Source organism: Brassica napus, chromosome A7, assembly GCF_020379485.1.
Source record: "Brassica napus cultivar Da-Ae chromosome A7, Da-Ae, whole genome shotgun sequence".
Classification (NCBI taxonomy): domain Eukaryota; kingdom Viridiplantae; phylum Streptophyta; class Magnoliopsida; order Brassicales; family Brassicaceae; genus Brassica; species Brassica napus.
This window is the reverse complement of record NC_063440.1, coordinates 2,041,991-2,064,004: the sequence shown is the minus strand read 5'-3', so window position 1 is coordinate 2,064,004 and position 22,014 is coordinate 2,041,991. Positions and strand designations below refer to the sequence as shown.

Below are 22,014 nucleotides of genomic sequence, written 5' to 3'. Positions count from 1 at the left end.
TTTATTGCTTAAAAAATTTATGAAAATATCCAAAAACTTGCTCTAGATTTTTGGCTCTACAGAGCACTTATACAGCTGTAGGTTATTTCAAGAGCTGTGATTTTGAATTTTTTATTAAATCTTGATTACTATGTATTTAGTACTGTAGAAATAAATGGGGCTGTGGACAACACCTACCACCACTACCAATCACACTCTTAGAATCCTTAGAAAATTGGTTGGTCCGTCTATATATATATATAATAAGTTTTTTTATTTAACTAAACATAAATTTATCATTAATGTTCTTTATTTTTTTCTTAAATAAAAACTACGGAATTGTTTAATGTGACTAAAATATATATGAAAAGTATTGTTTGAGTAATAAATATTAATAAAAGTTGTGTATCTTCTATCATATTTGTTTAATTTTAAACTAACAAAATAAATTAAACAACTATATGTACCATAAAATAAATTTTAGATTCTTTTGTCTATGTTATATTTTGATTTTTTAAACGACTATAAATTTTTAAAATTCTAAATTACTAAAACTATTAATCCCACAATATTTTTTTTGTTATCAATGATTTAAAATAACATTTAAATTTAATTGTATACCATATAAATAGAAAAAAATAATTATTTGTATGAATGAGATTTATTTTTGTGTTCACATCAATTTAGTTATATACGTAATAGTTACTGATTTTTTATTTAATGTATATATATTTATTATTTCATAATATATAAAAGAATACATATAAATAATATATATAGTGTTTATTCCGCGTAGGACGCAGATCTTAATTAGTGATATTTTGCACACAAAAAAAAAAAGAATTAGTGATATTTTGCATATGGTTATACCAACCAAAAAAAAATCAAAAGAAATTAAAGGATAAATTAAAGTAAAGGAGGAAGAGGAGGGGGAAAACAAAAGAAAAGCAAAGCAAAGCAAAGCAGCTTTGGGTTCCTTTCCCATTTCAGCCTCTACCTTCCAATCTCTCTCACCCGCTCTCTTCGGCAAACCCTCAACGCAAGATCAAATCCTTTTTGCCTCTAATTCGTTCCCCGAATCAATCAGCCGGAGCTTATGATCTCGAATTGTGAGAACTTTTTGTCCCTTTTTTTTTGTATAATAATCTTTAAGATCAATTTCGATTTATGTAGGATTAAGTCATTGCTCGCGTCAAATATGATCAACCTGCGTCCTTTATGTCTCATTCCGTTTCAATAGCTCAAGATGATTGAAGATCATTATAATTCAACTCGGTTCTCTCTCTCTCTCTTTTTTTTCACTGCCTTGTGTTTGTTTGACCCGCCAATCAAAATCACTTGTTACCTTACCTTACCTTGTCTTAATCCTTTTTTCTTTTTTCCTTTTAGTTCAATGATCTTTGTCTGAATTGAAATGTTCCCACTTCCTCGTACTCTTTGTTTCAAACTCAAATCAAGCTTTAAAAAGGCTAAGGATCGGTCTAGGCTAGAGTTAAAACACATGTTCTAAAAAAAATAGAAGCTATATCTGTCCTTGGTTTTGGCTCTAAGCTGTGTTTTTTATGACTTATTGCAGTTTGAAGAGACTGTGGATGGCTTTTAAAGAGGACACTAATGCATCTGCGCAAAAGTCTTTAACCCGGGAAGACTCTGAGATATGTAAGACTGAATTGGAATCTCGTCGGTTTCAGGTAGATAGTTTAGAAGCTGAGCTTTTGGATGTCAAGGCTTGCCTTGAGTTTGGTTCAGAGGAAGACGCCAGGAAGGAGTTAGGTGTTCTTTCTGGTAGGGTGAGAACGACTGCGACATTGTTGCGGTACTTGAGATCAAAAGCCACAGTCTTGGCCATTCCTGATCTATCTCAGATGGTACTTAAAGACGGTGGTGGTTCATCTTCCTGTGAAGATACATTGTCTGAAGCTAGAAGTCACTGTGGTGGCTCCTTGGGTGTAGAGGATGGAGCTTATACTAGTGAGATGCTCCAGTCCGTAGAGATGGTTACTAACGTGCTTGAGTTTCTTGTTAAGAGAGTTTCAGTAGCGGAATCTGAGACTGCTGTGCAAAAGGAGATGGTACTCTTGGGAGAGGAAGAGCTTAGTAAGAAGACGGTCCAAATCGAGAATCTGGCTGTAAAGTTACAAGAGATGGAGCGGTTTGCCCACGGGACGAATAGTGTTCTGAGCGAGATGAGGGAAAGGATTGAGGAGCTAGTTGAAGAGACGATGAGACAGAGGGAGAAAGCTGTGGAGAATGAAGAGGAGCTGTGTCGTGTGAAGAGAGAGTTCGAGTCGCTTAAAAGCTATGTCAGCACTTTCACCAACGTCAGGGAAACGCTTCTTTCGTCCGAGAGACAGTTCAAAACCATCGAAGAGCTCTTTGAACGGTCTGTCTCATTGTCTTCTTTGTTACAGCCTTTTTGTGTAACTAAAACATCATCAGCTTTGTGAGTGTTGTTGTTGATGGTGGAACAGGTTGGTGAGTAAGACGACACAACTAGAGGGGGAGAAGGCGCAGAAGGAGGTTGAAGTTCAGAAACTGATGGAAGAGAATGTGAAGTTGACGGCACTTCTTGACAAGAAAGAAGCTCAGCTTTTAGCTTTGAATGAACAATGCAAAGTTATGGCTTTAAGTGCATCAAACATGTGAACATTTGCTTATTTCTTCGCTTCATCTCTTGTTGTTATGATTTTTTCTCTTTCTTGAGACAAAGACAATGGTTTTGACGAAGAGAAGATCTTCCAAATTGTTGCAAAGCTGCTTACTCTATTGTTCTTTGGTTAAGATAAAAAGAAACATTCTTAACTTTCTCATGGCTTATAGAGCCTGCTAGTCCATCTATGATTTTTTCTCCAAATAGCGGCAAGTAGTTCAGGCGGCAAGAAGTACGATTTAGTATTCCACCAGTCCATCTTTTATGGTTTTACTCCAGAATAACGGCAGGTAGTTCTTACGTTTTTGTATGAGACGGCAAGTAGTACGGTTTGTGTCATCTTCCATGGTTTTCCTTCAAAAACGGCAGGTAGTTCTTACGTTTTTGTATGAGACGGCAAGAAGTCGGATTTAATTTTCTACCAGTTCATCCTTTTTGGGTTTTCTTCTAAAACGGCAGGTAGTGTTTAGGTCTGAATATCAGACGACACCAAATCCGATTTAGTTTCCTACTAATTCCAGTTTTCATGAATTTTGCTCCAAAATGGCACTTAGTCCTTACGTCTGGATACGAGACGACAACAAATCCGATTCAGTTTTCTACCTGTTTCATTTCTCAGTGTTTTTCCTCAATAAAACGACAGGTAGTTCATACGATCCGATTCAGTTTCCTATCGGTCCATTTAGAGCATCTCCAATGTATATCTCTATATTTTTCTCTAAAATAGAGATCTCTATTATAGGAGTGGATTTGCTCCAATGTATACCTCTATAATAGAGTTTCTCTATTTTAGAGAAAAATATAGAGGAATCTTATTTTTTACCTTTATATTTAGAGATAAAAATAGCAAATCTTTATATTTTTCCCTATAAATAGAGAAACTCTATTATAGAGGCATACATTGGAGCAAATCCACTTCTATAATAGAATTTCTCTATTTTAGAGAAAAATATAAAGATAAAAATAGAGGTGGGTTGGAGATGGTCTTAGTACTATGATTTTTCCTCAAAAAAAAAACAGCATGTAACTCTTACTACGTCTGTATATCAGACGGCAAGAAGTCCGAGTTAGTTTGCCACCGTGACAAAACCATAAATGACGTGGTAAATAAAATAAACCAACACCTTTAATCCACGTGTCAGCTTGTTCCGTACGTAGAGAGTGTGTGTAAGATCAGAGAAAGAGGAACCGTCGTCCAGTAGGGCAATTCCAGAGTCATGGAGGATTCTAATGTCGAGAGGTTCTCTGCTTCTACGCCGAAGCCACGCATTGGCATTGATGGTGGCGATGATAATAAGGTATATATACACAATGAACACGACGTCGTTTTCTAGGTTTACGTTGCATACGACGACGTTTTCGTTTCTGTGAACAATGCAAAAGCTTCGATTTTGGTCTGTGATTTTGTAGAATTGGAGAAGAAGAGTCAATGGTGTTGAAGTCTCTGTACCTATTGTGTGTGGATCGATCGCGTTTTTCCGCGGCAAGAAAGCTAAAGAGTGAGTCTTTTTCTTCCTCACTTAACCTCAAAGTTTCAATCTTTGACCTTGATTCTGTTGTAGATACCGAACACATAACTGGACTGTCTACGTACGTGGAGCTACAAACGAGGATCTCGGTGTGGTCATAAGGAAGGTCATCTTCCATTTGCATCCAAGTTTCAAGAGCCCTACTAGAGTTGTTGACTCGCCTCCTTTTACTTTGTCTGAGTGTGGCTGGGGAGAGTTCAAAATCGATATCACCATCTTCTTCCACGCTGATGCCTGTGAAAGGAAGCTAGAGCTGTGAGTTTTACACTTTGTTGATTGTGAGTTTCAGTTTGTGATGGACTTCTTTCAGGTCTCACTTGTTGAAGCTGAACCCGGAGATCTACAGTGGGCCTCAGTCTCCTAACGTACCTGTTGTCACTGAGTCTTACAATGAGATTGTCTTCCCTGACCCTTTTGAGTGTTTCCTCTCCCGTGTGATTAATCACCCGGCTGTTCACGTCCCTAAGCTCCCAGAGGGATTCAACCTGCCTCCTCCAGGTGTGTTCTTGTTATGGTCTCTTCTGAATCACTTGTTATTGCTGGTGCATGGTTTTCACTGTAATGTTGCAGGAGACGCTGGTGATGAAAGTTACTATAAGATGAAGAAAGGAGACACCAAAGATCATCCCCTTAGCCATTGGTTTTCGAAGTTCTCAGAAGCAGATGAGCTTTTCAAACTTACGGCTACTCGTCAGAAGGTTTACGCAGCTTGCTTACCTTTCGTTATTTAACAGGTGCAAGCTGATATAGCCGAGCTAATATCTGATTGTATTTACTATGTATCAGGTACAAGCTGATATTGCAGAGCTAAAAAGACAGTTGGTCATGGTAGATGTGCAACCTGAACAGTTTTAGTCTTCCTCTGGCTATGAATGTTAACAACAGAGACAAGTTTGCTAGGAAGTTTTGTGTGATACACTTTGTATGGGGGTGCAGAAAACATTTTCTAACGGTTAGAACATGTAAAGAAAAGACCATCTTATGGTCGAATATGGGTGTATGAGACGAAGACAAATGCATATGCGTTAGCTCAAATCTTTCTTTGCCATACACATGCTGCAAGCTTTTTTTTAATCCAAGTTTCACTCGGACTTAGGCATTAGAGGTTTCTATCTTTCATGCATGCCTTATCTGTATAGCAGAAAAGGCAATGGAAGAAGCGAACAGTGCCTTCAAAAAACTGGCATTTTCCTTGTCTTCTTTATGGAAAGTCAACTTCTTGATCTGTCTGTTGTCTTTTCATTCAATAGAACATGTGGGGATGCGTAAATTTTAGGCGCTTGCAGATTTGTTTAGTTTGTTTTCTATGTTAGAAGAAACACACATTCACTTCTCGTGGGTAGGGTCGACTTGTGACAATGACATTTATCAGGCTCTTGTTTTGTGAAGCTCAAAGATTCAAAATAATCACATGTGAATTGGAAACCGAAACAGAGAGAGAGAGAGACAAAGATGTCAAAATCATTGGTTTTCTTTGTGGCCATAGAACATGGGAAATCAACTCCCCCACCTTAGGTGATCCAAAGGAAATAAAATCAAATTGGTGGCTCATATTGGATGGTGAGGAATATATGTCTGCTTATGTGTTGTGACACTCTTTGCTTAGTTGGTGTTGCTGGTGATGTTTTAGGTTTTTGGATAGTAGCCCACATGGGTGAGTCTTATGATTTCAAGACATTGGTCCCTTCACACTTAAGCCTCTTCTTATATTTCTCTTGGCTCTTTCTTTTTTTCTAATACCTTGTCTGCTGGTTTCTTTTTTCTTTTTAACAAAATTTTAGTTAACTTTTTGTAGAATACATGTTGAACATCACATGTCTGACCTTTTTTTTTTTCCTTTTTGTTGGTGGGTCTATGAGTTTCCTATACTTTTTACTTTCAAATTTTTATAACATTCTTTTTTTGAAACTAGTTAATTATGCAATTACAAACTATGGGAAACATTACATAGATGATATTACAACCGACAATTCTACATGTTTTATGAGGATTCATGACTGAATGCATCACCATGAACCGCCATATGAGATCCATTTCTGACAGTATTTATTGCACCATGCCGAAAATCTTTTGTAAGTCTTTTCTCCAATATTCTGCATAATTCACATTTTCGAGGAAATTGGAACCCGTACCTTATGGTGTAGAAACATTAGTAAATCCTTACTTAAACCACTAGATCAATTGAACCCAAACCTCTTGATTATCTTATCCAAACCAGAATAATGTAATCATTAATAGTGATCAAATATAATCCTCTATATATTAAAAGAGAAGCATTATATAACATTAGAAGCATGACACGTGTCATCATGAGAATAATTTTTGAGAATCATTAAAAAGTAAGTCCATCTAAATATAAAATATAGTTTTCATTAAACTGATCATGAAATCATTTATTAGTATTAAAAGTTATTCTTCATTTTTTTTTTAAATAAAAGCTACGAAATTACCTAATGTTATTAAATATATATAGCAATTAATGATTTCCAGTAACAAAGATTTGCTAACAATTTGTATATACTCAATCATTTTTGTTTAAATCTTTGTTATTAAAATAAATTATACAATTGCATTAACCATATAATAAAAAATTAGATTTTTTCGTATATGTTGTATTTTGAATTTTTAAAAACGAGTATAAATTACTAAACTATTAAAAGTCTCAAACAAATTTTTGTTATCAATGGTTTAAATTTTTTGTTATAATAAGATATGAAAAGTTATAAACCACATGAGTAAGAAGTCTTTTTTAATAAGTGTTTATATTAATATATGTATATATATCATTTAATTAAACTACATATCCTATAAAATACAAACTATATATTGATATTTGCATCGAGCAAATATTGAGAACTTAACTAATATTTTAATTTTTAAATTTGCATTCAATTAAAAATGATTATAAATTGCTAAAAATATTAGACATTTCAAATTAAAAAGTTTATTAATGGTTTAAATTTTTGTTATAAGATAAAAATAATCATTAAATCATATGATTAAAAACTTCATTTAATAAACAGCTTTACTAAAACTATATTTTATATCTATGTTAATATCATTTAAATTTAATTATATAATATAGAATGGATAAAAATGATTTTATTTATTTACCATAAAATGATCGTTAATAAACAAAAGTAATAGTTTGATTTATATGCGCAAGCAAACTTAATTATATACGTAATATTACTGATTTCTCAATATTTCAACATATATTTATTATTTTATTATTTCTTAATATGTAAAAATCATAAAATAAATAATAATATAGTATATAGTTTGTATATAAAATATTTATTCCGCACAAGGTGCAGATCTTAACCTAGTCTTCAATGAATAATAGACACTTGTCATTGATTAGGGGCAGTAGTCGGACTAACTCTTTTTGTATGCATTTTGTTTTCAGAGCAATCTTGTACCATTTTTCATGATTTATATTTTAACATACCTAGATTTTATATGAAAGTGTTAACTATATTACATCATGCTAGGCAAGTTTTTTTTTTTTTTTTTTGATAACTCTGGTATCTGGGCAGCCACAATCCCAACTATCCCCCGGAAGGGGTCCAGCGCCCCAACAGAAGGGATGTTAAATCCGTTGTGGCCAAGACTCGAACCCGGGTGGCGGGCAGTACAGCTGTACCTCCTTTACCACCAAGCTACGAGCGCTTGATATAGTCAACGTGTGCAGATATTATATATATTACTGTAAGATTCGTTGTATCAGTTGGTGTAGATTTTCAAAAAAATTAGCTCGCATTGGGGTTAGTTTGATATAGTTAACGTGTGCAGATATTATGTTCAGTCTCATGAGTTTGTAAATTAAAATCAACTGCCTATAATATATTAGCTTATCTCCCCTACACATGAACACTATATATTTTTCTTTGTCAACCATGTAAAGACATCATCATCAATGATTTTTAATGAGTATCTTGCTATTAAATAAAAAAGTTATAATGAAGAAGAGAAAATAAGCGAAATTGAAAGAAATAGTTTTGATCACACTTTGTCATTCTAGCTTGTATTTTTATCGCTTAAAAGTTAATTATCTAACTAATTTACAAGAAAACTAGTTATTTATTATAAGATATTTAGATGATCTAATGTGAAAGTCCTAACGATAAGTTTTCTTTAAAAACTAGTAAATGAAAAAAAAAATGTTACAATTAGAATCATTGAATGAACGGCTAAACAAGCTTTCTCTCTCCTTTTCCTCTGTTCTCTCTCTAAAACCTTTCACAGAGGAGAAGTTGAAGAAGAGAAGCTTTGCGCTGGTTCTTTTCCGGCGACTCATCGCCCGTGGTTGGGCTCTTCCGGCGTCGCATCTTCTTTAGATGGTCGGCCGGTTTTTGGTTATGGAGTCCATGCTTTCTTCTCCGGCATAGGACTTCCAACTCAGGTGTTTCCGGTTACGGTTTCATCCGTCCGGATATCAGTCTCCGGCGTTGCATCTATCTTAGGTGAACGGCCGGCTTTTGCTTCTGGCGCCCTCACCTTCTTCTCCGGTGTTGGACGGCCGGCTCTTGTCTCCGTGTCACGCTCCTCTTTGGTGGTGATGGCGGTTTTATCGAATCTTCCCGATTATGGTTTAGATCTACGGTTCTGTGGCTTCATTGGTCCTATCGATTCTCTTTCCTTTCACTTGTTGAGGGATCGATTGATGTCGATTGTGTTTATCGAAACGTAGATCCTCTGAGCGCTTGGAATTCAGCGAAGACCGTTCTGGATGGATGGTTCTTCTCCGTCAAGGCTCCGTTCGTCGGAGTTTCTTCCAGCCGCTTCAGTTTCGCCGGAGGATGACAGCTCTCCATCGTCTTGACGCGTGTCCATTGGTTGCTGGGCAACCGAACACGTGGTGGACACGGTGGGCTTTCTTCTTCATCGGGTTATCACTTTGGGCTTTGGGCTCATAGTGTTTGTTTGGGTTGGGCCTTGCGTTGGGTTTTGTTAGGTTGCGGCCCGTTGTTTGGGCTTTGTACTTTTTATTGGGCTTGTTCCTGTTTGGACTTGACCCATTAATAAAATTCCAGAGGAAAAAAAAAAAAAGAATCATTGAATGAGAACAGGAAATTAATTAGAAGATTATCATAAACAGAAGAAGGTGTGTTGGGGCTTTCAATTGATGTCAAGAAAGATTGATATTGTCTCCGAGTTGTAACCACAACAAGTGTCCCATTTATAGTCAGCCAAGTGTTATTGTTCCACCATCATCTCACTGTCCACCCATTGATCCTACACCACCCATCCTTTTGACTTTTTATTAATTTGTTTATTCTTCTGTTATTTACTGTTTTGTTTTCTTCTGAAGATTTGACTAATAGTGATTCATTTTCTATCGCTCTTTGATTCAGATAGGCTACAATCTAGCTAGTTACTTAACCATATTAATCAACATCATCATGAAAATAAGAAAACTTTTAATGAAAAGGAATAGCGTATAAAAAACTGGATTGAGTAACTAGGAGTGTCATTGTTTAATACTTCTAACCATTAACCTAACATGTTCACGGTACGGCATATGCAAAGAGTAAATATTTCTGTAAAATATAAATGTTGTGAATGATTGAACATTCGATGTATATTATAATTTGTAAATCAAGAAGTTCTGCATGAAACTTCATGCTAGTATCATCGCAATTTGATGTTATTCTATAATTTTATTCGTCATCACCAATTAATAATATGATAAACATAAGGAATTGTATTTTAATTGTTCGTTGTAGATTTGACATATAGAATTTGTTTTTACAAGTATAGATTGAATAGAATATATATGTTACAAAAAAGTATAGATTGAATAGAATACTATAAATCGAAGGTGAAAACTAAGACTTTATGATTTGGTTATGATCAAATAAGAAATTATGAAAAAAAGAAACGATGAAGAAGTTGATTTCGATTAAGAAAATGATTAAGGACGGCGAAGAAGTATGTGAACGCAAAGCCTCAATTTCGAGGATAAATTCACAAAAGATTAGGTTCAAGCCTAATCATTGTTCTAATTCTCACATGGGGACATAGATCATTTATGCTTGCCATCTTAGGTATTGTATTATGCGTATAGATTTTGGTATCTAGCTAAATATTAATAACATTTATTAGTATTTATTAAAATAAAAGTGCATAAAAATTCCGCCATTTGATATAAATAAATATATCCATTGGTTTGTAGATAAAACAAATATAGTTTCGGTATATAATTTGGACACGAGTTTGTGAAAACATGCAAAAAGAAGTTTATGCGTAAATAGAAAAAATATTATAAAGTAATAACATATGACACACAGGTTTTGACTTTTGTATGGTAAAGATTGGTTACAAGAGTTGTGAATATGATTGACATATGCGTCTATACTCTATATACGGTACCTTCTCTTTTTTGGTAAAAACTATATATATATATATTTATACACATATATATACACGGTACTTTAATGACTATTCTCATGTATTTCTACTGTTTTTTTGTTGATGGTATTCTTCTGCTACAAAAATTATTGAAGATATTGACGGAATGTGTGAAAGATATATACCAAAAGTTTGTGTGGTCCATAGTTTAAAGAAAATATATTGAGAACTCAATCCAAATCACATATTTGGAGTTTAGACAAAAATTATGTAGTATAAAATGATGTATAATTTTGATTATTATGATACATTCTAAAAAAGAATCCACAAACAAATATATGCAGGTTTCGTCAGATATATTCAAAATAGACAGCATAATATAATGAAAAAGGTTTAGATATGAAGCTTAAAAAGATTTGTGCGTAACTCAGAAATTTCTTCATATACGTTTAGAACAAAAATCAATTTCTGTAAATGTATTGACCATTTTTGCAAAATTTAAAGGGATTTTTGCAAAATTGACCTACAACTTAAAGTCAAACACAAAACTAACCTCTTTTTTTTTTGAAAATTAGTTTTGCCCTATTCACCCCACAAGTTCATATAATTTACGAAAATGCCATCAATTTTTTTTTTCTTTTTTCAAAAATGACATTTTTACTCTCTCACCCTTATCATCTTCAAGTAATTACAAGATTGCCACAACCACCATGAACAACCAATTTGAAGCTTTTAATGCTCCCAAAATCGATTTACCCTTCTTCTTTTTCCATTCTTGTGAACTAAACACAACATATCTCTCACTTTCTCTCCACAATGAGCTAAAAAAACCCAAGATTTTGAATCTAAAATTTTTATGGTTCATAGAGTCATAGAAGCTAACGATTATGGGTGGGTGACTTCCGTTTGTGATTCTGTGTGCTTGGAGAAGCCTTACGTATGCTAAGGAACTTATCTCACCAATTTAAGGTATGACATCGAGATTTTTTCCAGATCTGTTCGTCAGACGACTTACTTGGGAAGTCGTCTGGCTGTAGACGACTTACCTTTCAGTCGTCTGGCTGTAGACGACTTACCTAGAAGTCGTCTGGTCAACGCAGAGGTTATTTTTGCAATTGACTTTGAAATCTGTAACCTGAGACGACTAAAAGTTAAGTCGTCTACTATTGTTTGGTTTCAAAAAAATTCCAAAGAATCTAGACGACTTACATTTCAGTCGTCATAGGTTAGTTTTGTATTTGACTGGATAATTTCAGAAGTTTGACTTCCCCAGACGACTTACATTTCAGTCGTCTGGCGAAAATTAAAATAATAATATTTTTTTTAAAGTAAACGACTTACAATTAAGTAGTCATAGGTTAGTTTTGCAATTGAAAAAAAAAAACTTCAAGATTTAATTATACACAGACGACTTATAATTCAGTCGTCCACCAGATGACTTAATTGTAAGTCGTCCAGGATTTTTTTCCCAGATTCTGGTCAAACCTCGTAAATCCTGGACGACTTACATTTCAGTCGTCTCGTGGACGACTGAATTATAAGTCGTCTGTGTATAATTAAATCTTGAAGTTTTTTTTTTCAATTGCAAAACTAACCTATGACGACTTAACTGTAAGTCGTCTACTTTTAAAAAATATTATTATTTTAATTTTCACTAGACGACTGAAATGTAAGTCGTCCAAAAAGTCAAACTTCTGAAATAATCCAGTCAAATGCAAAATTAACCTCTGACGACTGAAATGTAAGTCGTCTAGCTTTTTTGGAGTTTTTTTTTAACCAAACAATAGTAGACGACTTAACTTTCAGTCGTCCGAAATAACAGATTTCAAAGTCAATTGCAAAAATAACCTCTGCGTTGACCAGACGACATATAGTTTAGTCGTCTAGACAACTTAGATTGAAGTCGTCTGCGTCTTCTCCACTAGTTTTTAAGTCTTCTACGTTAGTTTTTGAATAACTTGTATTTTTAAGAGTGATAAGTAACTTCAAGATATGTAAAACTGATATTTACAAAATATGTTCTCTCCCTTAGTTTTACTAAATTTGACTAAGTTTTTCAATGCAAACTTATAAAAAATATGATATGCTTTGACTAGTTACTATTGTTTGTTTCCATCTCTTACCAACATTCTTGTTTATTAAGATGAGAAAAAGGCCATTGGAGTTTATTATTGCATATGAGAGATCCAAAGATAAGAAAAAGGCTACTGTAGTCTATTATTTCATTGATTTGTAAATGTGTAAACACATTGTTAGCACATTTAATACATCTTAGAAAACATTATTACTGATTTTACAAAAAATTCACAACTAAAAGAGTATACATGCAATTCATAAAAGAGACCACAAACAAAACTATTATAGATCATTCATCTACAAAGACAAGCTTGGATTCCACTTGAGTAGACAAGACCAGACAACTTTTAAGAAGTCCAGACGACTTCTAAAAAGTCCAGACGACTTCCAGGAAGTTCAGACGACTTTGCCAGAAGACTTTTAGGAAGTTCAGACGACTTCCAGACGACTTTACAGGAAGTCCAGACGACTTTTAGGACGTCCAGACGACTTCCAGACGACTAACAAGTAAGTCGTCCCAGAAGTCTTCCAGATCTGAAAAACCTGCATATTAAATCCAGATCTGAAAAATCTGCATATTCAAAAACGTTCAAATGGCTTAAAAACAGAAAAAATGAGTGGAAGATTAGATAAATCTACCTTTACAGAACACACAAAAATACATATCTAAAAATAATAGATCTACCTTTAAATTAGTGGAAGATGAGTACCAAATAATTAAAAACCTGCAAAAAAAAAATAGATTAGTAACAAAGACATGAGACAAAATTGAAAAATTCATAAAAAGTTTGGTGTTTTCAAGTCAAAGAGATTAGAGTGAGTTTGGAGAGTTTTAGTTTGGGAAAAAAGTAAGAACTTTATACAACAAGAAGTTACCAAATGAAGAAAAATCAGACATAAGAACTTACCAAAACGCTCAGAAAAATCCAGACGACTTCCTAGAAGTCCAGACGACTTCTTAGAAGTCCAGACGACTTCCTAGAAGTCCAGACGACTTCCTGGAAGTCCAGACGACTTCCTGGAAGTCCAGACGACTTTGTCAGAAGACTTCCAAGAAGTCCAGACGACTTCCTGACGACTTCCAGACGACTAACAGGTAAGTCGTCCCAGAAGTCTTCCAGATCTGAAAAACCTGCACATCAAATCCAGATCTGAAAAACCTGCATATTCAAAAACGTTCAAATGACTTAAAAATAGAGAAAATGAGTGGAAGATTAGATAAATCTACATTTATAGAACACACAAAAATACATATCTAAAATTAATAGATCTACCTCTAAATTAGTGGAAGATGAGTACCATTTGATTAAAAACCTGCAAAAGAGATAGATTAGTAAGAAATACATGAGACAAAACTGAAAAATTCATATAAAGTTTGGTGTTTTCAAGTCAAAGAGATTAGAGAGAGGTTGTAGAGTTTTAGAATGATGAACATTACATTTTTGTTGCAGCCATTTGAGAGGAAGAGAGAGAATGTGTAAATTTTTCTTTATATAGGGAGACAAAAAATCCAATTAGATTAAATATTTTTGACTCAGACGACTTCCTGACGACTTACATTTCAGTCGTCTGGTGAAGAAATTAAAACAGACGACTTACATGTAAGTCGTCCAGAAGAGTTTAATATTTTTAGCGGGAAATTAAATATTTTTAGCGGGAAACTAAAATAGAAGACTTTCCAGACGACTTACAAGTAAGTCGTCTGGACGACTGAAATATACGTCGTCCGGGTAAATTATTCAACAGACGACTGAAATATAAGTCGTCCACACCCTAAACATAACCCCTAAACTTAATTATCTAATTAAACACTTCATAAAACCAAATCAAACTTGAAAAGTGTTTACTATACACAGAAATAAACACATATAGGTAAAAACTAATTTAAAAAAAAAAACATTTTAGTTTTCCAAAATCTAACCCTAACAATACATACAATACTACAACATATGTTTGCCAAACTCCTAAACCAAAGTATTTCATGATTCACTACTTTCACTCACCTATCTTCAAAACAAATCAATTTTATCATATCTTAATTTATATCAGTTAAAACTGTTTATAATTACTTGATTTTTATTTTTTACGCATCAAAATATTTTTTTACAAGATTTATAAATTATTTTAAAAATAAACTGGTACCATACGACTTACACTTCAGTCGTCCAGACGACTTCCAACATCTCAGACGACTCAGACGATTTACTGGGGCTATATTCGTAAAAATGGCTTCTGTTTTTTTGTTTGGTCACAAGGGACTGAGCTGTAATTTCACTAGGCTTTTAGGTTAGTTTTGCATTTGATTCAAGTTTGGATATAGGTTTGGAATTAAAATCAAGTTGTGGGTTAGTTTTGGCAAAAATTCAAAGATTTGAGTATGTCTTAGATCTAGAAAAGAAAACATTGTTAGAAACAAAAAACATGTTCTTTTTATATTTTTATTGAGAGAAATAGGCAAATGGGCATTATGTATGTAAACATTTCAATAGTGGCCAGTTGTAGCAAAACAACATAAACAAATTTGCTGCAAAAATACACATGTGTACCGTGTACGTATGAGAAACCAAGACAAAGGTTTTGCGATATCTTTTTGTGTCGAGCCCTTATATATGTATCATCGCAAGTACGTACTTTTGCTACAACTTACAAAACTCTTATTTCGTCCGCAATATTGTACATACACATCTATAAATATATATATAACAGGCAGTGGTCTCATTCATATGATGTATACGATATTAGAGGTACGAGAAACAAAATGGACATTTGTTTGTAACATTGTGTCTAAGTATGTAAAGGAAAATGGGAGACATTGTAGGGCAATGTTATAGTCCTACCCGATTTTGTTTTGTATACATTCTTTTACAAATTTAATTACATCTCTCTAGTCCTTGTTGGCTCTGTCCTCGATGTTTGTTAGCCCTTGCCTCCTACATCCCACATGATTTTGCTTTCACAAGAACAGGAAATCAAAATATAACTAACTTGAATCCAAATAGGAAATCTAGATTCATGGAATAACTTAAATTGCTTCGGTTTAATATAAGATACATATATATTCGCCATGTTACTGAAACTTGAACTTGGATCCGTGTATATGCTCTGCAATGTCACATGACTAATTGAGATACCGTCACTAGTTATCTATAAATGCTCTACTAAAAAATACGTGTTTTTTTCATTGAGTTTTATCCCAGTACTTTAAATCACTGCATGTGTAATATATACATATCTACATACTGTAGAAACATTCTTCTTTTACATCAAACTATACAGTAACCTAGTCACTAATTTTTCAAGTTCATAATTAAGCAACCAGTTATGATCTATAAGTAACTTAACAAAGTAGAAAGGTATGGTCGACTTTGCATTTATTCTAATGCATATCTATATATATATATTTAATAATACCTATAATATAGTCACTGTTTGGTCAACGCTAGCAGTAATCAAACCCAATTTATTATTATCTATATAGCTATACTCACCAAACTATAAAAGCATAGTAATGTACTATATATATATTATTTTCTTTTCTTTAGTAATTTATGCCATCCAAACTGTCCATACTCCATATAAATACGTCTCCATGGACGTCTAACATCCATAACATTTCTTCAAACAAACCCCTAGTTATAGAAAAAAGAAGAAGAAAATATTTAAAATAAAGTAATGGCCATAAAGAGGTCAACTCAAGCAGCATCGATCAAGCAAATCCTAAAGAGGTGCTCAAGTCTAGGGAAGAAGAAGAACGTCAACGGTTGCTACTATAATCAAGAAGATGATAGTTTTCCACAAGACGTGCCAAAAGGTCATTTTCCGGTTTACGTTGGACCGGACCGAAGTCGGTACATCGTTCCCATCTCGTGGCTCGGAAACTCTGAGTTTCAAACGTTGCTCCGACTAGCCGAGGAAGAGTTTGGTTTTGAACACAATATGGGTCTAATCATACCCTGTGATGAAGTGTTCTTCAAGTCTCTCATCTCCATGTTCAGATAAAATTCGATCGAAATCCAAGTAATCTGATTAATAGCTACGGGATGTGTTTTTTGGAATGATCATAAGAAGAATCAACCCGATTGTTTTTTTTTCTTTGCAAGACTTTGTAATAGTTGGGATTGGGTATGTGGGAGGCTTTTTTTTTTCCCTCTACTCAACGTGAAAGGTTTGACTAGTGATCTTGATATGTGTAACTAGTTAACTTCTATAGGCCAGTTTTTATCTATCAAGAAATTTTATATGATTTTTAATGCAAAATATAAATCTATTATCATGTCTTACAGAATTAAAGTGGTATCATGTCTTACAGAATTAAAGTGGTATCATCTAGATAACTTGTGTACTCATATAAATGATCTTTATATCTAAAATGTTTTATTTCAAATATTATACCAGATCAAGTGGATACACGATATATATATATGGTCATTTTATGTATATATGGTCATGTTTGTTTGCAAGTGTTAGTGGCAATAACCAGCAACAACGATTAGCAATATCGATCAAATATTTTTTTTTTTTTTTGTCACTGAATAATTCATTAGAAAACTAAGAAGAAGAGATGAGCCCAAAACGATGGCCCAAATCATGATGTTCGTTACAAAGAGAAAAAGGTTTGGAGAGCCTTTTTGCTAAACCATCGGCAACAAAGTTGTCCGATTTAGAAACATGATAGAAAGAAATTGTTGCAAAACCAGAGGAGATCGCTCGGATGCCTTTCACAATTCCGATGTTTCTTTCTTGCGAGCGTTAACCTTGAGTGTAGAGAACTCCAAGGTTAGCGCCATGCTAAGTGTCGATCGAATCGTGATGGCCTCTGCAATAAGGGATGAGCTGATGAAGCTTTCGACCGTAGATCCATGTGTTGGAGTTTCCTGACCTGAACCCGAGAAGACCCATCCCAATCCTGATGTCGATTTGTCTTTGTTCCAGGCCGCGTCGGGATGGCTCCTTGGTGCTTGTCTGACCTAATCTTGATGGAAAAAAGGTACTCTGTTTGCTTCCTTGGCTTTTCCTTGCGATTGAGACCATCTATGGGCTAGGTGAACCCCGTAAACTGACACTGAAAGTAAGTTTTGGACTAGGTGAACCCTGAACTCTGAAGCTAGACGGTGGAATGCATCTGAGTTGTAAACATTGAGCACGGCTGTATCCACAAAACAAACCACTACCAATATATCAACATCCAAAGTCCAGTCCTCAAGACTTCGCAATGCTGCGTACTGGAGAGAGGGAGGCTTGAGAACAGCTAGCAACAGTACCAATACACTCATGTCCACACGAATATCTTGCAGAGAAACCAACAAGGCCCTTATGGCTGAGTTTGACAAATAAAGCTCTAATTGATATTCTAATCCTTGAACTTGGATGGCCATGGACAACACTAAATTTTCCAAATCAGAACATGAAACATGACCCAAGCTCACAAGTTCAAAGGCTGAGAAGATTGAAACCTCTACACAAGACGACTGGAGAGAGAGGTCGGAGAAGGAGGTACATAAAGGAAGAGTTGAACGTACGGTGGAAGTGGAAGAGAGTTCTCTACTCCTGGATACACCAGGAGCAACACCACTCGTGGTACCCAACACCATGGTTGAGGCAGGGGATTCCAGATCTAAGACTTGAAGAACGAAGGTGAAGGTCGCATCTGGAGGGTCTGGCGGCTCTGGTGGCTCTGTGAGAGTGAGAGATTCAAACGGTATCGGAGGAATCGTGAATGGTGGTGGATCTGGTGGAGGTCGTGACCGCAGCGGAGGAGGAGCTTTACCGTTTGAAGCCATGGAAGAGGAGACCGAGCTTCTTCAGGAGGAGGAAGACTGAGCGCCGGATTTGGATCGGAGGAGGGCCATCAAACGGAGGCGCCTAGGGACGCGGGCCTGGGAGCTTCTAGGGCGAACTCACGACTCATGACTACCTGGTCGGCATATCCGATCAAATATTGTTTTTTGTTCGTTTTAGTATCGCTGCCTTAGAGATAAGTTGCTTTGTTATTTAGTTGGTGATTGCTGCGATTAAAAAAGACAATTTATATTTATATGTTTATCTTTTAAATATTAAAATTTTACTGCGGTTAAAAGTTTTGGTCACTCTGATCGCTGTGACTAATGGTTCATACATCGACAAAAATGAACAACAAATTAGTAGTTGTCGTGTGGCGCTGCAAACCAACATGGACAGTATATAATTTTGCTTTCTCGAGCTATTGATAAACAGATATATAAGGAACCAAATTTCCTCTCTTCACTACACCATGGGGTCATCCATTGGAAGGGCTACTCAGACGTTGGTTCGAAGCTATTTTCATAAATATAGGACTATAGGAGTCACGTATTCTTTCATTTATTCCTTATTAGACTAGCTTATACGTACACCTTTTTGTAAATGAGCCAATTTGATCAATAAACTTGATATTTAATCAAAAAAATTTCTCACTTTGTCCTCATTCTTGTATATTTTATAAAAATGTTCATATGTCTAATTCATTAAACCGTGAAACGCACATAACTTTCTTATTGTCTCGGTTTTACATTGCCAAGCATAGTTATACGAGGGTATGCTCATACTAATGTTGGATAATTCCAATTAAGAGGAGCAAGTTAACTCATTAAAGTGAAGTTTCATGGGTTAAGGAAAAATGAAAACATATCGAGCTTAGAAATGTTTCCGTATTATTATTTTTCCATATTATTATTAGAAAAAGATGTAGCTTCGCCTTTAGGAAAAGATGTAGCTTCTTCCTATATAAAGAGTTCTCATGGAGAGATGTTCCATCAAGAGAAACACATTGAAAGGTTTAGTTTTGAGAGAGTTTCTAAATCTAATAAGAAGTGCTAGTTCTTATAATCTTTGTGTTTGTGCAACTTTAATTGGTATCAGAGCTCCAGGTTTCGAAGGTCATTTACAAGAGGAGTTGTAACTTTGATCAAAACATGGGAGACGATTCTCAAGGACGTGATAAAGGTCTTGTGATGAAGAAGGACATACGATGTCCGATGTTAACATCGACCAACTACACCGTATTAGTACGAAATTGTCCACTTTGGGCCTTAAAGGCTGGCCCGCATGGATTTACTTTTGGTTTCCTTCCCAAAAGGCCTCGTACTAATTAGAGTTGGACATCTCTTTATATATTAGACACTCTCTATCTAATTATCCAATGTGGGACTTGAATTTGATAAATCCCAACAATTGGTATCAGAGCTGGTAAAGAAGTTTCTGAAGGGACTTCCAAGAACGAAGTTCATTCACATCGTAGCTTCGTTAGAACAAGTGCTGGATCTAAATTCAACGGGGTTTGAAGACATTGTTGGGAGATTGAAGGCTTTCAAAGAACGCATCAAAGACGAAACCCAAGATGAAGATCAATCGAAGCTAATGTTTGTAAAGAATGATGCACAAGGTCGTGGAAGCCATAGCAACTCGTGAGGAAGAGGACGAGGAAGGTCTAATGGTTCTGATGGTCATAACAAAGGAGGAGAAGCTTCAGACAAGACCAAGAAGGACTACTCCAAGGTTAAATGCTGGAGATGCGACGAGATGGGGCACTTCGTGTCACATTGTCCTACACGACCAAGAGAGGAAGCTAACCTAACGGAAACACAAGAAGCAGATGCATTATTTATGCATGAAGTTGTATTCCTCAACGAAGAGAGAGTGTTTCCTAAGAGGTTTGATGAGTGCGATGGAAATATGGTACCTTGACAATGGTGCAAGTAAGCATATGACACATGCAAGAGAGAGTTCTTCTCAAACCTAGATGAGAGCATCAAAGGCAAAGTCAAATTCGGTGATGGATCAAACGTCGAGATTGTTGGGAAATGTTCGATCACATTCATCGGAAAAACAGGGGAGAGAAGAGCACTCAAAGATATCTACTACATCCCAAGTCTTAAACACAATATCATAAGTCTTGGAAAAGCAACCGAGATGGGTTGTGAGGTTAATATGAAAGAAGATCTACTGATGCTTAAAGATCCTCGTGGAAGGCTATTAGTACAAGTTGCAAGGCAACCAAACCGATTGTACAAGACGCCAATGGAGGTTGAATATCCGAAGTATCTTCAAATACAAGAAACTGATGTTACATGGACGTGGCATGCACGGTTAGGACATGTGAACTTTGGAGTCATGAAGAATATGGTAGACAAGGAGATGGTAGTAGGGATGCCTCAGGTGATACACGAGAAAGATGTGTGCAGCGCCTGCTTAGTTGGGAAGCAAACTCGGAAGTCTTTCCCACCTAAAGCAAAGTATCGAGCATCACACGCATTGGAGTTGGTACATGGTGACTTGTATGGTCCGATATCACCATCAACACCAGCAAACAATAGATATGTTTTTGTCTTAATTGATGATTACTCAAGATATATGTGGACGATGCTGCTAAGAAAGAAGAGTGAAGCGTTCGATCGGTTCAAAAAGTTCAAGGAGTACGTGGAGAATCAAACGAAACTACAACTCAAGACTTTTCGCACCGACAGAAGAGGAGAGTTCACATCTTCTGAGTTCATTCGTTTGTGTGAAGAAAACGATGTAGCTAGACAACTCACCGCACCGTATACACCGCAACAAAACGTGGATGAAGAACCAGGATCATTCAACCTTCCTCATATTGATGTTACAGAAGAAGGAGATGGTGATGAGCATCAAAATCACCAGCACCACGAAGAGCAAAACAATAATGAAGAAGAAGAAGTTGTAGATGCAAGTGAACAAGAGCAAGTAGCAGAGAACAACGATGCAAACCAAGACCATCATGTAACATCAAGATATGGCCGTAACATCAGAAAACCAAAGCGGTTCGATGATTACATCCTACTCGCTGAAGTTGAAGGTGGCAGACTCTTGCTCACCATCTATGGTGAACCAGAACGTTACATCGAAGTTGCAGTGATACAAGCTTGGATCGATGCAATGAAGGTAGAGATCGAATCTATCATCAAAAACAAGACCTGGAAGCTCGTCAAGAAGCCTGCAGGTGTGAAACCGATAGGTTTGAAGTGGATCTATAAGATCAAGAGGAATGCAGATGGAACGGTGATCAAATACAAAGCAAGGCTAGTTGCAAAAGGTTACGTGCAACAACAAGGCATAGACTTCGATGAAGTGTTTGCACCAGTTGCTCCAAGAGCTTGGAACATCAAACTCGACCGTGTTCTCAAGGAGATGGAGTTCACGAAGTGCACCAAGGAACCTGCAGTATATCAAAAGAAAGAGAAGGGGGAGCTTTTGATCATAGCTATATACGTTGATGATTTGTTTGTAACAGGGTCTTCACTCAAAGTTATCAATCAATTCAAAGATGATATGTCAAGAAGATTTGAGATGTCAGACCTCGTGAAGCTTACATACTATCTTGGTACAGAAGTAACACAAGGAGCTGATGGCATTCACATCAAACAAGAAGGATACACGCAAGGTATACTT

The 22,014-nt window shown here is 35.5% G+C and overlaps 3 protein-coding genes across 5 annotated transcripts; all 3 read left to right on the top strand.

Moving 5' to 3' along the window:
* Nucleotides 1–863: 863 nt before the first annotated feature.
* On the top strand, nt 864–2,732 carry LOC106451664 (kinesin-like protein KIN-7K, chloroplastic). Of its 2 annotated transcripts, XM_022688600.2 has the most exons (4): nt 910–1,088; nt 1,153–1,254; nt 1,556–2,362; nt 2,451–2,732. In XM_022688600.2, the coding sequence occupies exons 2-4, from the start codon at nt 1,226–1,228 to the stop codon at nt 2,623–2,625; spliced, it is 1,011 nt and encodes a 336-aa protein (XP_022544321.1). In that variant the 5' UTR covers nt 910–1,088; nt 1,153–1,225; the 3' UTR covers nt 2,626–2,732. The 2 variants fall into 2 exon arrangements, with proteins under 2 accessions (XP_013749073.1, XP_022544321.1); XM_013893619.3 differs by lacking the exon at nt 1,153–1,254 and having other exon boundaries at nt 864–1,088.
* A 1,026-nt stretch (nt 2,733–3,758) lies between these two features.
* LOC106455009 (transcription initiation factor TFIID subunit 14) lies at nt 3,759–5,206 on the top strand. Of its 2 annotated transcripts, XM_013897073.3 has the most exons (6): nt 3,759–3,927; nt 4,040–4,128; nt 4,192–4,413; nt 4,469–4,656; nt 4,729–4,856; nt 4,945–5,206. In XM_013897073.3, the coding sequence occupies exons 1-6, from the start codon at nt 3,847–3,849 to the stop codon at nt 5,011–5,013; spliced, it is 777 nt and encodes a 258-aa protein (XP_013752527.1). In that variant the 5' UTR covers nt 3,759–3,846; the 3' UTR covers nt 5,014–5,206. The 2 variants fall into 2 exon arrangements, with proteins under 2 accessions (XP_013752527.1, XP_022545215.1); XM_022689494.2 differs by having other exon boundaries at nt 4,469–4,856.
* A 10,954-nt stretch (nt 5,207–16,160) lies between these two features.
* LOC106455008 (protein SMALL AUXIN UP-REGULATED RNA 10-like) lies at nt 16,161–16,713 on the top strand. The gene has a single exon (XM_013897072.3). It carries the CDS (start codon nt 16,261–16,263, stop codon nt 16,585–16,587), a length of 327 nt encoding a protein of 108 aa, XP_013752526.1. The 5' UTR covers nt 16,161–16,260; the 3' UTR covers nt 16,588–16,713.
* The last annotated feature ends 5,301 nt before the right edge of the window (nt 16,714–22,014 follow it).

Coding starts and splice junctions, on each gene's coding strand:
- LOC106451664 (XM_022688600.2), top strand. CDS start 1,226: ATGATTGAAGATCATTATAATTCAACTCG. Junction 1,255..1,555: donor GATCATTATAATTCAACTCG/GTTCTCTCTCTC, acceptor GACTTATTGCAG/TTTGAAGAGACTGTGGATGG. Junction 2,363..2,450: donor ATCGAAGAGCTCTTTGAACG/GTCTGTCTCATT, acceptor ATGGTGGAACAG/GTTGGTGAGTAAGACGACAC.
- LOC106455009 (XM_022689494.2), top strand. CDS start 3,847: ATGGAGGATTCTAATGTCGAGAGGTTCTCTGCTTCTACGCCGAAGCCA. Junction 4,414..4,468: donor TGTGAAAGGAAGCTAGAGCT/GTGAGTTTTACA, acceptor GACTTCTTTCAG/GTCTCACTTGTTGAAGCTGA. Junction 4,857..4,944: donor TTACGGCTACTCGTCAGAAG/GTTTACGCAGCT, acceptor ACTATGTATCAG/GTACAAGCTGATATTGCAGA.
- LOC106455008 (XM_013897072.3), top strand. CDS start 16,261: ATGGCCATAAAGAGGTCAACTCAAGCAGCATCGATCAAGCAAATCCTA.